Consider the following 11,966-nt stretch of genomic DNA (forward strand, 5'->3'; position numbering starts at 1 on the left):
AGTCCAATCACAACACCTAAAGCAATGTAAATATCTTAAACTACCGTCGGCACTCTGTTCGTGTAAAACATATTTACGTCATGGTTTAAGGTACATAAAGAAAAATGAACGATTTGTGAATTTATCAGGATTAAGGCAGGCGTGAAAATGTATGCTACTTATCAATCTTTCTGAGTTCGATTATTTACAAAATAATGTCCACATAATGCAGCATTATGATTACACGGGGGTCAGGATTTCTGTTTTTAATATTTCGGTGGCTTTCAGGACCTGCGTTCCTCAGTGACGTCAAACTCAGGCGCTGCAGCGAGCAAGGAAAGTCGAGAGTCTCTGAACCAGGTAAACAAATGAAACATTTTTCATACAAAACCCCAAATTGCGGTTTGTTTTATTACGAAACACTACGTTCAGACACGTGGAAATGCAAGCATAGGACCAAAACACGCCAGATCACCTCAAAACAAAAGCTTTACAATCCCGATAAGGCCGCTGTCTGTATGACCCCTCGCGCCGTGCAGATTTTTTTGGGTTAAGTTGGTGGTTATCAATGCGTTAATGCAGGCAGTAGCTAGCTAGCTAAATTAGATGGGTGTTTTGTTGGATTATGGTGGTCGCTTTTTTTCTTTTCTTTTTTTAGCTTTTTGTACAAAAGAAGGAGAAATAGTGGGGGAAAGTGGCTGTAACAGTCGAAGTGAAAGGCTGTATAGCTGCAAGATAGCACAATTTAAATGAAATATCCGAGTATCTAGGACCGGTAAATGGATGTTTTCTTTTTAGAATCAAATACATTTTTGTGAAAAAATAAGAATATTATTTGGTCCATGATTCCATGATTTGTGTTTGCAATGAATAGGTCGTAGTGGATTGTGTAGTCATGCTATATGTTACCTTTTTGCGTTTCATACTACTGTTTCCATGACAGGACTAACCGCTTTTCCGTGGTTCTCTTTGCACTTTTAATTTGTCCGTGTTTAGTTTAGGCCAGAGTGTTTTTGAATCTACAGAATTTGCGTTTAACTGCTGATCACCAAACTACTTAACGGAACCTATTTAAAAAACATAGCAGCATATGAGTTTCATTTACTCATGTTCTTACATTTTACATTTCATCTGGTTCTACTTTTTGTCCTGCAGGCTTTTGTCCATTATCCCGTTATGGGGGACATGAAGACCCCAGATTTCGATGACTTGTTAGCAGCTTTTGACATTCCGGACATTGATGCCAAAGAGGCAATCCAGTCTGCCCCCGAGGAAGCAGAAGGGCACCATGGTGGAGCTGCAGGGGGTGTGGGGAAGTCAGGCAGCAGTGGGACAGGAAGTGGAGGTCCTTCCCTGAGACCCACCAGCCCTCCGGACCATCAGCACCACCCTCAAACCCTGGCTCTTTCCTCCCAGGGTGATCCCCCTGTTGTCAGTGTAATTGTGAAGAACAGGGTGCGTCCTGACGTTTTTGGAGAGCCGGGAGTAGACTTGGATAAAGAGGGCCAGGGCAGCAGTGCAGAAGTTGGGCCAGGGAATGGGGTGGCAGGAGCTGCCATGGGCACCCGGCCCAGAATTCCAGGAATGGTCCCGTCAGAACCACTCGTCCATAATGGGTTCGAGGCCACGGCAGCTTCCAGTGACCCTGCCTTGCGTCAGGCTCAGACCCAGTCTAACGGGGAAATATGGCCTCCCTGTTCTCCAAAAACCGCCAGTGAGGGAGGGGGCAATGGGCTGGGTGTGGAATCGGCCAGCATCGGCAAACACGGCACCAATATTTTCAGCAGACTGAAACCCCTCATGGGTCCAGGAGATCCTGTAGGCAAGGCCAGGAAAATGCTGCATTTGCAGCAGCAGCAGCACGAAGCCGGCCTGGAAGGGCTAGACCCATCCAAAACTCTTGGGACTTCCGACAGTGCTTCCTCTCACGCTGCTGTGTCAGCTGGGATCCCGTCAGCTTTCTTTCCGGCCCCCTTGCCTGTGCTTGCCACCCCCTCCTCCTCCCACCCAATCAGCCCCTGTCTCTCCCAGTCCTCTCTGAACGTGGTGGCTTCTCACCCATCTGGGACAGTCTCTTCACCCATGGTACCCACCTCTCAGCCTTTTAATGGCCAAGGGGTCGTATTCCGTCACTTGGAGTCAGATGACGAGGACTCGGACCCCGATTTTGGGAGTCCGTTGGTGATCCAAGAAAGCCCTGATTCCCCAGCTTGCACTCCTCCAAAATTCCCCCGCCGCCATCATTCGCCTCCCAGAATCTTCAACTCTCACCCAGCTCCCCCGACTTCCGCTTACACCAAAACGGGAGACGTCGCCCCAGCACCCTCCTCGCCCTCCGCGTCCACCTGCCCCCAGGCCTCCCAGAGCTGGCTCCCCTCACCCCACACCAGAAGCCCTGCTCACGGGGACCGAAGTCTGGAGCATGTGATTGAGGAGCGGGACTCGCCTGAAAGTCCAGAGCCTGAAGCCCCTCGTTCTGCGGTCTCCCCAGGCTTGGTGTCCTCATCCCTGAAAAGAAGCTTGAGCCCAGCTGTGGCCTCCTCTCCACTGCCCACCACCCTCCAGGGCTCTGTGGAGAGGGGGATGGAGGGAGTTAAAGAAGCAGGGGAGGCCCTCGGGAGCAAGGCCGCCAGCAAGCTCAACCCAGAGAGAGAGCTAGAGCAGGTTAGTGGGACAGAAGATGAGAAGATGGATGTGGATGATGGAGAGAATATTGGGAGGGGGGCTGCTACCAGAGGTAAGCCTTCATCTGCAGTTACCGTTCCCACAACTGTCACTTCCACAACCACTGCGACTGCTGCTTCCTCCAGGCCTCTCAAAGTCCGCATCAAGACGGTCAAGAGCTCCACGGGGGGCATCACCAGAACAGTGACAAGGGTTGCAGCTAAAGGGGCAGGGTCTGCAGTTTCCAAGGATACATCCAAAGCTCAGTCGGCAGGGCCTAAAGGTGCCAACAGGCCCAAGAAAACTATTACCCCATCCTCTACTGGTCAAGCGGTTGGTTCCCAGCAGCATTTCACCAAAGGCAGCATCCTGCCGGTATCAACTATCCAGGATGCCAGTACTGCCATGCTTATGGCAGCCAGCAAGGCCCAAAACAAAATGGCAACCTCTTCATCTGAAAAGTCCAAGGTCTCCACTACAGCTGTCAACATCACCAGAAGTGCAGCTCTCCCTTCCATCTCATCGTCCTCCTCCACTGCTGCCGCCTCCCCAAAATTTAGCCCGGGGACCAGTGGGGTTGGTGTGCGCACCGTAGGACAGAAAACGGTCAATGGGGCCACTGTCACGGTTCCAGTGTCGCAGGCTTCCAAGCCGGTCTCCATCGTAAACAGCACCGGCGCCGTCATCTCCCGCACCCAGTCCACCCTTGTGGAGGCCTTCAACAAGATCCTCAACAGCAAGAACCTTCTGCCCAGCTACCGGCCCGACCTCTCGACCCCGCTGCCCCCCGAGTGGAGCCTCCCGCTGCCCGCTAATGGCTACCGCTGCCTGGAGTGCGGGGACGCCTTCGCCCTGGAGCGCAGCCTGGCCCGGCACTACGACCGGCGCTCGCTGCGCATCGAGGTCACCTGCAACCACTGCGCCAAGCGGCTGGCCTTCTTCAACAAGTGCAGCCTGCTGCTGCACGCGCGCGAGCACAAGGAGCGCGGCCTGGTCATGCAGTGCTCGCACCTCGTCATGCGCCCCGTCTCCATCGAGCAGATGATCGGCCAGCAGGACACCACGCCCATCGGTGAGTTTCTTCCCTTCTCGACAGTTGCCCTCTTCTGTTTCTGCTAGTCTCTCGGTGGTGCATATTCAACAAACAAGGGTACTGTCCAAGAGTGTGCATTCAAAGCATGAACAGACGTATGAATGAAAGCTCCTGATTGGTCCTCTCGCCATACTAGTCCTGCTATGTTCTTGTTGCTGTTGGCTGGGGGCCTGTGACTGTTGGTACTTGATGGGTACTTGGTTGCTTGTATTGTTGCTTTGCCTGTGTTGAAGTGGTTTACTCACTCTCTCTTTGCCTGTGACAGGCATGCTGTCTCCTTCCCTGTCCTCTCCTGCCACTGCCCCAGCTGCGACTGCGGTGGCCCCTGCGGCCCCCAGCCTATCAAAGGAAGACCAGGCCACCCAGCCAAGCTCGGCCCGCCGGGCCCTCGATAGCCCCCAGGTCCTCCTGCCGCTGCCCTGCAAGAAGGGGGAAATGCTGCAGTACCATAACTTCAAGTGCCCAGAGTGCCGCACCCAGTTTGGGGGGAAGACAGAACTGGTGGCTCACTTCCAAGAGGTCAAAGCCGCTTCCACTACTGTGAGTCCCAACACACAAGTGCACAAGCTGGGCCTGGATGCATTGTGAAACATTGTTCTATCCAGATGCCAGTAGTGTTTTCTTTTTTTCGGAAAGTAAATGTTGTGTTTAAATGTGAAGGCCGGTCATTGTGTGTGTGGTTTTGATCAAACCCATCCCTGAGTGCAGTTGTTTCACTGAGTAACGGCCGCCCTCCTCTCCAGACTTGCATGCTGTGCTCTCCGGCCATGATGCTGCCCAATTCCTGCAGTGCTGCAGCGCACCAGCGCATCCACAAGCACCGCTCCCCACACGTGTGCCCCGAGTGCGGTGGCATCGCACGGCCCGCCAGCTTCCAGACCCACCTGGACGAGGCCTGCCTGCACTTCTCCCGCCGCATCGGCTACAGGTCAGCTCCTCCGCATACCTCGCACACACACGCACATGCACACGCACACACACGCACATGCACACACACGCACACACACACGCACATGCACACACACACACACACGCACATGCACACACACACACGCACATGCACACGCACACACATGCACACACGTGCACACACACGCGCACACACACACACAAGAAAACACACGCGCATACCCATGCAGGTGGACACACACGCACACCAGTGTCCCCATGTGTTCAGTGCGGTTGAGGTCTGGTGATTGTGGTTTGTGGATTGTGCTCCCCTTCTTTGGTTTTCAACTGCATCTCATGCTCTTCCTGATCATACCTGTTCTGCATGTTATTCAGGTGCTCCAGTTGCCAGGTTGTGTTTGGTGGCCTGAACTCCATCAAGTCACACATTCAGACGGCTCACTGCGAGGTCTTCCACAAGTGCCCAAGTTGCCCCATGGCTTTCAAATCTGCCCCCAGCGCTCACTCCCACATCAGCACCCAGCACCCTGCCCTGGGAACCCCGCAGGCCAAGTACGACCCCCAGTGCGCCTCAGTTCCTCCTGTATCCGTATACTGTGTGGGCTCTTCTGAGGATAATTCTCATGGGCCCATGTCTCTTTTCTGCAGGATGATATACAAGTGCGTGATGTGTGACACGGTCTTTACCCAAAAGCCCTTGCTCTACGTCCATTTCGACACTCACCTGGCCAAGCAGAAGGTGCACGTCTTCAAGTGTCCCGACTGCACAAAGCTGTATGCACAGAAAGGCTCCATGATGGAACATATCAAAGTATGTGTGATTATTCTGTTTGTTATATGCATGTTATTACTTGATTTAAGTTATCAAGTGTTATATGTGCAGATATGTGTGCAGCATGTGCATATATTAAAAAATATAGTGTTTATATATATACACTGTCTAAATTAATTGTTTCATTTGCAATTATTATTAACATTTAATAATTTATTCAATATTCTTCAATACGTTGCTTCAATATTCCTCATAAGACCACACCTAAAGGAAATGGGCCATAACAATCTATTACATTTTACAGCAAGCACAAGTCTCAAGCCTTTCCTTTAGTCTCTTCTCTCCCATCACCTCCTCTTTCTCCCACCTGTCCTCCCTCAGGTGGCTCACAGGGGCCAGTCCAAACAGGAAGTCCCAGACGGTGTTTCCAGCCCAGCTTCCCAGGCTCCGCCCTCCTCTCTCCCCAAATCCAAGTCCTCCGTGAAGACGGAGAGCTCAGACGGAGAGGAGTGGTCCGGGGAGCAGGAGGAGGAGGAGGAGGAGGGGGAACATGCGGAGGGGAAGAAGGACACCGATGTCTCCTCTGGTGGTGCTGAGGCCGGCCCTGGGGAGTGGAGAGAGGGTGCCAGACATGCTGCACAGAGGGGGGCGACTGTACCTCCCACATGAGGAAGGAGCACGGCCACCAGGGGGCGTCATGCCAGCTGCATCTCCTTCATTTTGGGACTTTGATCATTTATTTATTTTGTTCCGTTTTCATTTGTTTCAGCCAACGGTATTTTACAATTTTCTTTTGTGCATTTTGTGACATCCGCCACAAAAATTTCCTGTGATTTACTGTTGGATTTTTCTCTGTCCTGTATGACACTTTCTTTTCTTTCTTTTATTTAAAAGGAAAGTTGTAAACCCCAGAAATACAGTACACATATGCTGGCGAATGCACTTTGACTGTCTGACCCAGCCCGTGAAGAACTTCCTGCGTGTGCTCTCCTTCAGCTCTGCCTGCAGGTGGCACCACCACACTCAGGCCATCCGCCCGGGCCTCAGGAGAGTCTTCCAGCGCCCTGTTACAGCGGAGTGACGCGCGCGCGCACACAGACGCGTTTGCTCTCTCTCTCTGACACTCAATGGCGAAGGAACAGCGTTGGTCAGCAGCTGGGCGGTTTTGGAGGAGCACCTGCTGGTGCAACACTGAACCCAGGACCAGGCGTCCCCGCAGCCTGTGAATAGCTAGGTCCAAACCCCCTTTGTCTAACCTTAAATATGAACAGGCCAGATCATGTTGGAGGGTTTTGAGAATTCTGGAGCATAGCGTGTGATTTGAGTGTGCAACCCAAAGGCTGCTGGTTGCAGCGTCAGTCCCCAGGTGGGTTACATGACATTATGAACCTGGAATTCTTCCATAAATATGGCAGCTGTGGAAGCAGACAGGCAAGTGTTAGTCCACTGGTCTGTGATCTTCAGTCTCTCCCTCTCTCCTACCTGCTCTGCTGACTGAAGCTCCCTTTCTCAGTATTGGAGCGTGTTAGCAGCAGTTTCACTGGAGGGGCGATAACACTAAAATATCAGTGCAATTCTGGACAGAAGGGAACAATCCAACTTGAGAGCCCAGCTGAACACACGCAGGTTAGGGGTGGCATGGCAGAGGGCTTGTTGATGGGTGGGGCGGGGTGACCAGAATGCATTACATTTGCATTACGGTTGTCTCACTTTGAAATGGCGGTTTATACGCTTGGTAATTCCTGTTTCTTATGCTGCCCCCTGAATTCTGAATTCCTTTTCTCTTCCCTGTTGTTTTTGGACCTTACAACTCTACATTTACTGTAAACTGTACTGCAACACTAACCCACCTGATCCAGCATGTAAATGGTTGGCATTTATGTAGCGCCTTTATCCAAAGCGCTGTACAATTGATGCTTCTTGTTCACTCAATTATACACACACTCGCACACCAACGGCCATTGGCTGCCATGCAAGGTGCCAACCAGCTCATCAGGAGCATTTGGGGGTTGGGTGTCTTGCTCAGGGACACTTCGACACACCCTGGGCGGGATCAAACCGACAACCCTCTGACTGCCAGACGACTGCTCTTACCGCCTGAGCCACTGTCGCCCCATGTGCATGTGTTTTCTGTAATGCACTATATTGGCCCCAGTGTGTTGCTGCTGCTCAGACTGTTATTTGAGGGTAATGGTACTGTCAGTTTATATATATTTTCAAACGTGAAGTTGAAATACATGATACATTTTGTCAAACTGACACAGCTGCATTAAATGAGGTTCTGCAACAAGAAAGGAGCAAACTGGTATGGACTAGTGTTAGTGTTTATAGTTTTTGGTGTTCATGTTTTGGCTGTAAACAGAGGAAGGCGGTATCCCTTGTACACGGCCTCCCTTACAGACTCTGGAGTGAACACCTCCTGCAGTAACACAAGGAGGACCTTACCATGAGGAGTTACATCCGTTGGAACAGTGCCTGTTAAGGTCCTTTTTTTTACCTTTTCTTTTTATTTTTTTAAACACTCCTATGTCTTGGGCTAAATTCACCAAGTTGACCCTTGGGTTGCAAGTGAAAAATTGTGATTTTGTGATTTGTGAGTTTCAGACACTATTGCGTGTGGCAACGCTGCGTTCATGTAGGACTAATAACTAGAGGTAGTAATATCCAAGAAATGCATATTTTTTTTAATTGTGTGGTTTTGGAATGTATATGCTGGTTGTAAAAGTTATTTGTACTTCAACCAACATACAAAATCTCTTGCCTGAAAATGACATATTAATGCCACTGTAGCATAAGTGTTGATTTGCCTGTATGTGTCAGTATACCTGTATACACACAAAAACATCAAAATGTTTTAAGTGAATTAATTAATATTCTAATTAGAAGTCCCAGTGAAAGTTTCTGTCTTTCGATTACTGAGTTGGTCTTTTCAAGGATTCCATATTCCCACAAGTGAAGAATTTTGTTTCCCAGTTTTGTGTACATTTTTGTATAGAATGTTTACGGAAGGGGTGTGGTTAATTGTGAATTGTGTTAACAATGTTACCTTAATGAACATCCCTGTTCAGCCTGAACTGAAAAAATCCCCACCCTCATTTTTGCTTTTGTGCTAGAGGTACAACTGGCAAAAAAATGTAAATATTGCATATTCACAATCCTGAAAACTCCCCTATTAGTTAAATGGTTTGAGAAGAAAATGAGTGTAAACAAGGGGAGGGTGATGAGGGGTTGTAATTGTATATTGTGATTAAATGATTTGACATTAGATTAAAATTAAGGTATTATTTAATTGTTTGTTTTTTTTACAAATTATTTTCACTACACAACCATAATCACAGAATCAGTCCTTGCCATATACAATTTTATATTACTTATATTACCTGGTTTTAGTAATATGTGTCCCTGTCAAATGATATTTTTTTTGTGTCTTTTTTTTTTACCTTAAGTCATGTGATGTTTATAGATAAATATGAAATATATAATTCATTTTTTGTTTTTGTTTTTTGCCCTCAGCAGTGACTGACTGAGTATAGATCCGGGTGGTTTCTGAAATAAAATGTAAAAACACACTTGTCTTGTTTGATATTTGAGAATCTTGAATGGAAAGGTGGGGGGGTGATATACTACGAAGAGTTTTAAAACATTGTTACAGGACCATTGTAAATCCTGTCCTATCATTGAAAAAGGGTGGCACAGATGGTGCAGTGGGTAGCACTGCCGCCTCACAGCAAGGAGGTCCTGGGTTCAGATCCCCATCAGCCGGGGCCTCTCTGTGCGGAGTTTGCATGTTCTCCCCGTGTCTGCGTGGGTTTCCTCCGGGTACTCTGGTTTCCTCCCACAGTCCAAAGACATGCAGGTTAGGCTGATTGGAGAGTCTAAATTGCCCGTAGGTATGAGTGTGAGTGAATGGTGTGTGTGCCCTGCGATGGACTGGCGACCTGTCCAGGGTGTATTCCTGCCTTTCGCCCAATATAGGCAGGGATAGGCTCCAGCCCCCCTGCGACCCTGTTGAGGATATGCGGATTCAGATAATGGATGGATGGATGGATCATTGAAAAAGGCTCACTGACATGTTGCCACCATTTATAGTCCTTAAATTCGGGTTCCAGAATATGCAGTTGAGGGACCGACACCCTATACCAAAACATTGTACAGCTGTACAATATTTCAAGCTCATTGGTAGGAAATTGGTTCTAATTACCACAGCCAATGGTGTGTGTGTGTGTGTGTGTGTGTTCCTCTCTTGACCGTGAGGAATCAGAAATGACCTGTTGTGCCTTTAAGATCTAACCCTGTGTTTCCCATACTACGAAGCTGAGTTACTTTAAATCTGGGTATATCGCCTGTCCAGAGCTCCCTGAAGTTGGCAACAATTAGACTTCTTGTACAGAAGTTCCGGTCTCAACTTCCTGTGATTTTCCGTCAAAATAAGAGCTGCTGAGTAACGTTAAATAATGAGAACATAGTTACTGCGTTTTCTGTGCTTCCTCACATAATTACCATTGTTTAAATTCCTTGCTGACAACTTATAAAATTCAGCAAGCAACTAGCTTGCTATTTGACTAGTTGCTATAATGTAGGCCAAGCATAAATTGCTTGACACTGTCGGTCCAAATATGAAAGGGCATACATTAAATCTATGTATAATATCTATAAAATTATACATTTATTATCTAAAATCATGTTCCCAGCAATTGTTGCTGTATTTACAGTGTGGTAAGGGCATGCAGCACAAGCAGCTCATTTGCATAGCTGATAACTCAAAAACTAGAAATTGTTTCAAAATGAAAGGGGGTATACCACTTGAGGTACATCAAAATGTTAGCCTTAGATCTGTATTTAGAGAGCAAAAATATACATTGATAGCTGTACTAATTGGATTACATTATTACCCACACATAATTATATTTAAAAATGACAATACCTGGAAACGACACTGTGGGTTTTTTGAAAAAACAGAGTACACTTGATTTAATACAAAAAATAATTCTAAAGTCTAAATTCATAATATGCGTATTTGACTGCATATCTTCAAAAGAGCAAGTAGAGTATTGTAAAGTAGAAGTTGCTCACTCATGTTCTGCTCGATGCATGTCCAAATCTCCTAATAAAAATACATGTATTAGCTCAAAAATAAATTTACCAATTAACTTAGAATCGCATGATCTAGCGATTCTGAAAGGAAACAATTGGCGAAATGATTCCATTATAGACACATACCTGTCATTTTTAATCAGAACAGTACCCGAAAAAAGAATTCTTGCAGTCCCCTCTACATTTGTTAGCCAGGAACGCATGCATGCCCATACCACACCTGACAGACAGCAACAACAGGTGGCAAACAGTTTTTATTGAAATTTGTGCACAATTTTATATTCTCTGGAAATACATCACAATCATATCCAACTGTATTAATTTAACAATTAAAATTGACAAAATTAGAGTTCATAAATAATTTTATTCACCGAACTTTTATTTTGATAAATGCGAACCGGAAGTCTCCAATTGTGGCAGAAACATTTTCCAACTTCACGGAGCTCCGGTCCAGGACATGTTATGCTCAGGCTTGAAAGCACCGCTCTTGGAACAATCAACTCGTTGGAAATTGGCGTCTCTCTAGGACACTTCCGGAGAACTCGGGGGTGTTTTCACTGGGCGGAGACCAAATTAATGAGCTAGCTTTCGCCGTGGTTAAACAATACGAAAAATGTAAGAGATTCCTCAACGGAGAGAAAACCGTACCAGGCATGCCAGCTTCTCAAACCCTGCGTGTCAATAGCCCGTGTACTTCCCTTAATGACAAGGTTCTTGAGTTTAAGAATAAACTTAGGTGTGAGTTTGAGAATAAACCTTTTTAGCTTAAGGCATAATAATTGTAAATATATTTTATGAAGTCACGTTTTTAGGAATGTGAGACCTAATTCCTGCAGCAGAAATAGTACGACAATGTGTGAGATTGCAGATTTATTTGTTAAGAATGGTATGATAGCTTAAATAGGTTTAAAACTAACGAATTTACACTTGGCCTTGTAGCCAACCCTTGTCTGTGGCATTGTTGAATCGGTGTTACTTTTAGAAAATTTATTTGGCCATATTTTTGCTTACCATAGCTACTGACACACGCGTTCTCTGATCCTTGTGTTCTTACCATTTTAATTAAATAGATCCAGAAGTTGGTATAATGATATTGACGCGGTGGCAAAGTTAAAAAAATTATTATTATTATTTTTTACATTTGGTTTTGGTGCAGTATTTAAAAGGTTATATACTGACAATTAAATTAATCTCAATGATGAACTAGCACTGTTTACATGGCAAATAATAAAGAGGGCACTCTAGCGTAGTGGTTATGGTAAATGACTAGGACTAAAAAGGTTGATGGTTCAATGTCCTATGTAGCCATGATAAGATCTGTACTTGAGCAAGGCCCTTTACTCCAAATTGCTCCAGGGGGGATTGTCCCCTGCTTAGTCTAACCAATTAGTCTTAGTTGCTTTGTATAAAAGCATCAGCTACATAACATGTGATATAATGTAAAGAAATCATAGC

The 11,966-nt window shown here is 46.7% G+C and overlaps 1 protein-coding gene across 2 annotated transcripts; it reads left to right on the forward strand.

Annotated features, from left to right (window-relative positions):
- The first annotated feature begins 216 nt into the window (after positions 1-216).
- LOC133139270 (zinc finger protein 687b-like) lies at positions 217-8,986 on the forward strand. 2 transcript variants are annotated; one of them, XR_009709819.1, is made up of 8 exons: positions 217-339; positions 1,135-3,715; positions 4,002-4,276; positions 4,480-4,664; positions 5,021-5,197; positions 5,294-5,456; positions 5,799-6,192; positions 6,312-8,986. XR_009709819.1 is itself a non-coding variant. In XM_061259358.1 (7 exons), exons 2-7 carry the CDS (start codon positions 1,156-1,158, stop codon positions 6,084-6,086), a joined length of 3,648 nt encoding a protein of 1,215 aa, XP_061115342.1. In that variant the 5' UTR covers positions 217-339; positions 1,135-1,155; the 3' UTR covers positions 6,087-8,986. The 2 variants fall into 2 exon arrangements, 1 of the variants encoding a protein (XP_061115342.1); XM_061259358.1 differs by having other exon boundaries at positions 5,799-8,986.
- The last annotated feature ends 2,980 nt before the right edge of the window (positions 8,987-11,966 follow it).

Source organism: Conger conger, chromosome 1 (assembly GCF_963514075.1).
Source record: "Conger conger chromosome 1, fConCon1.1, whole genome shotgun sequence".
In the NCBI taxonomy this organism is placed as follows: Eukaryota; Metazoa; Chordata; class Actinopteri; order Anguilliformes; family Congridae; genus Conger; species Conger conger.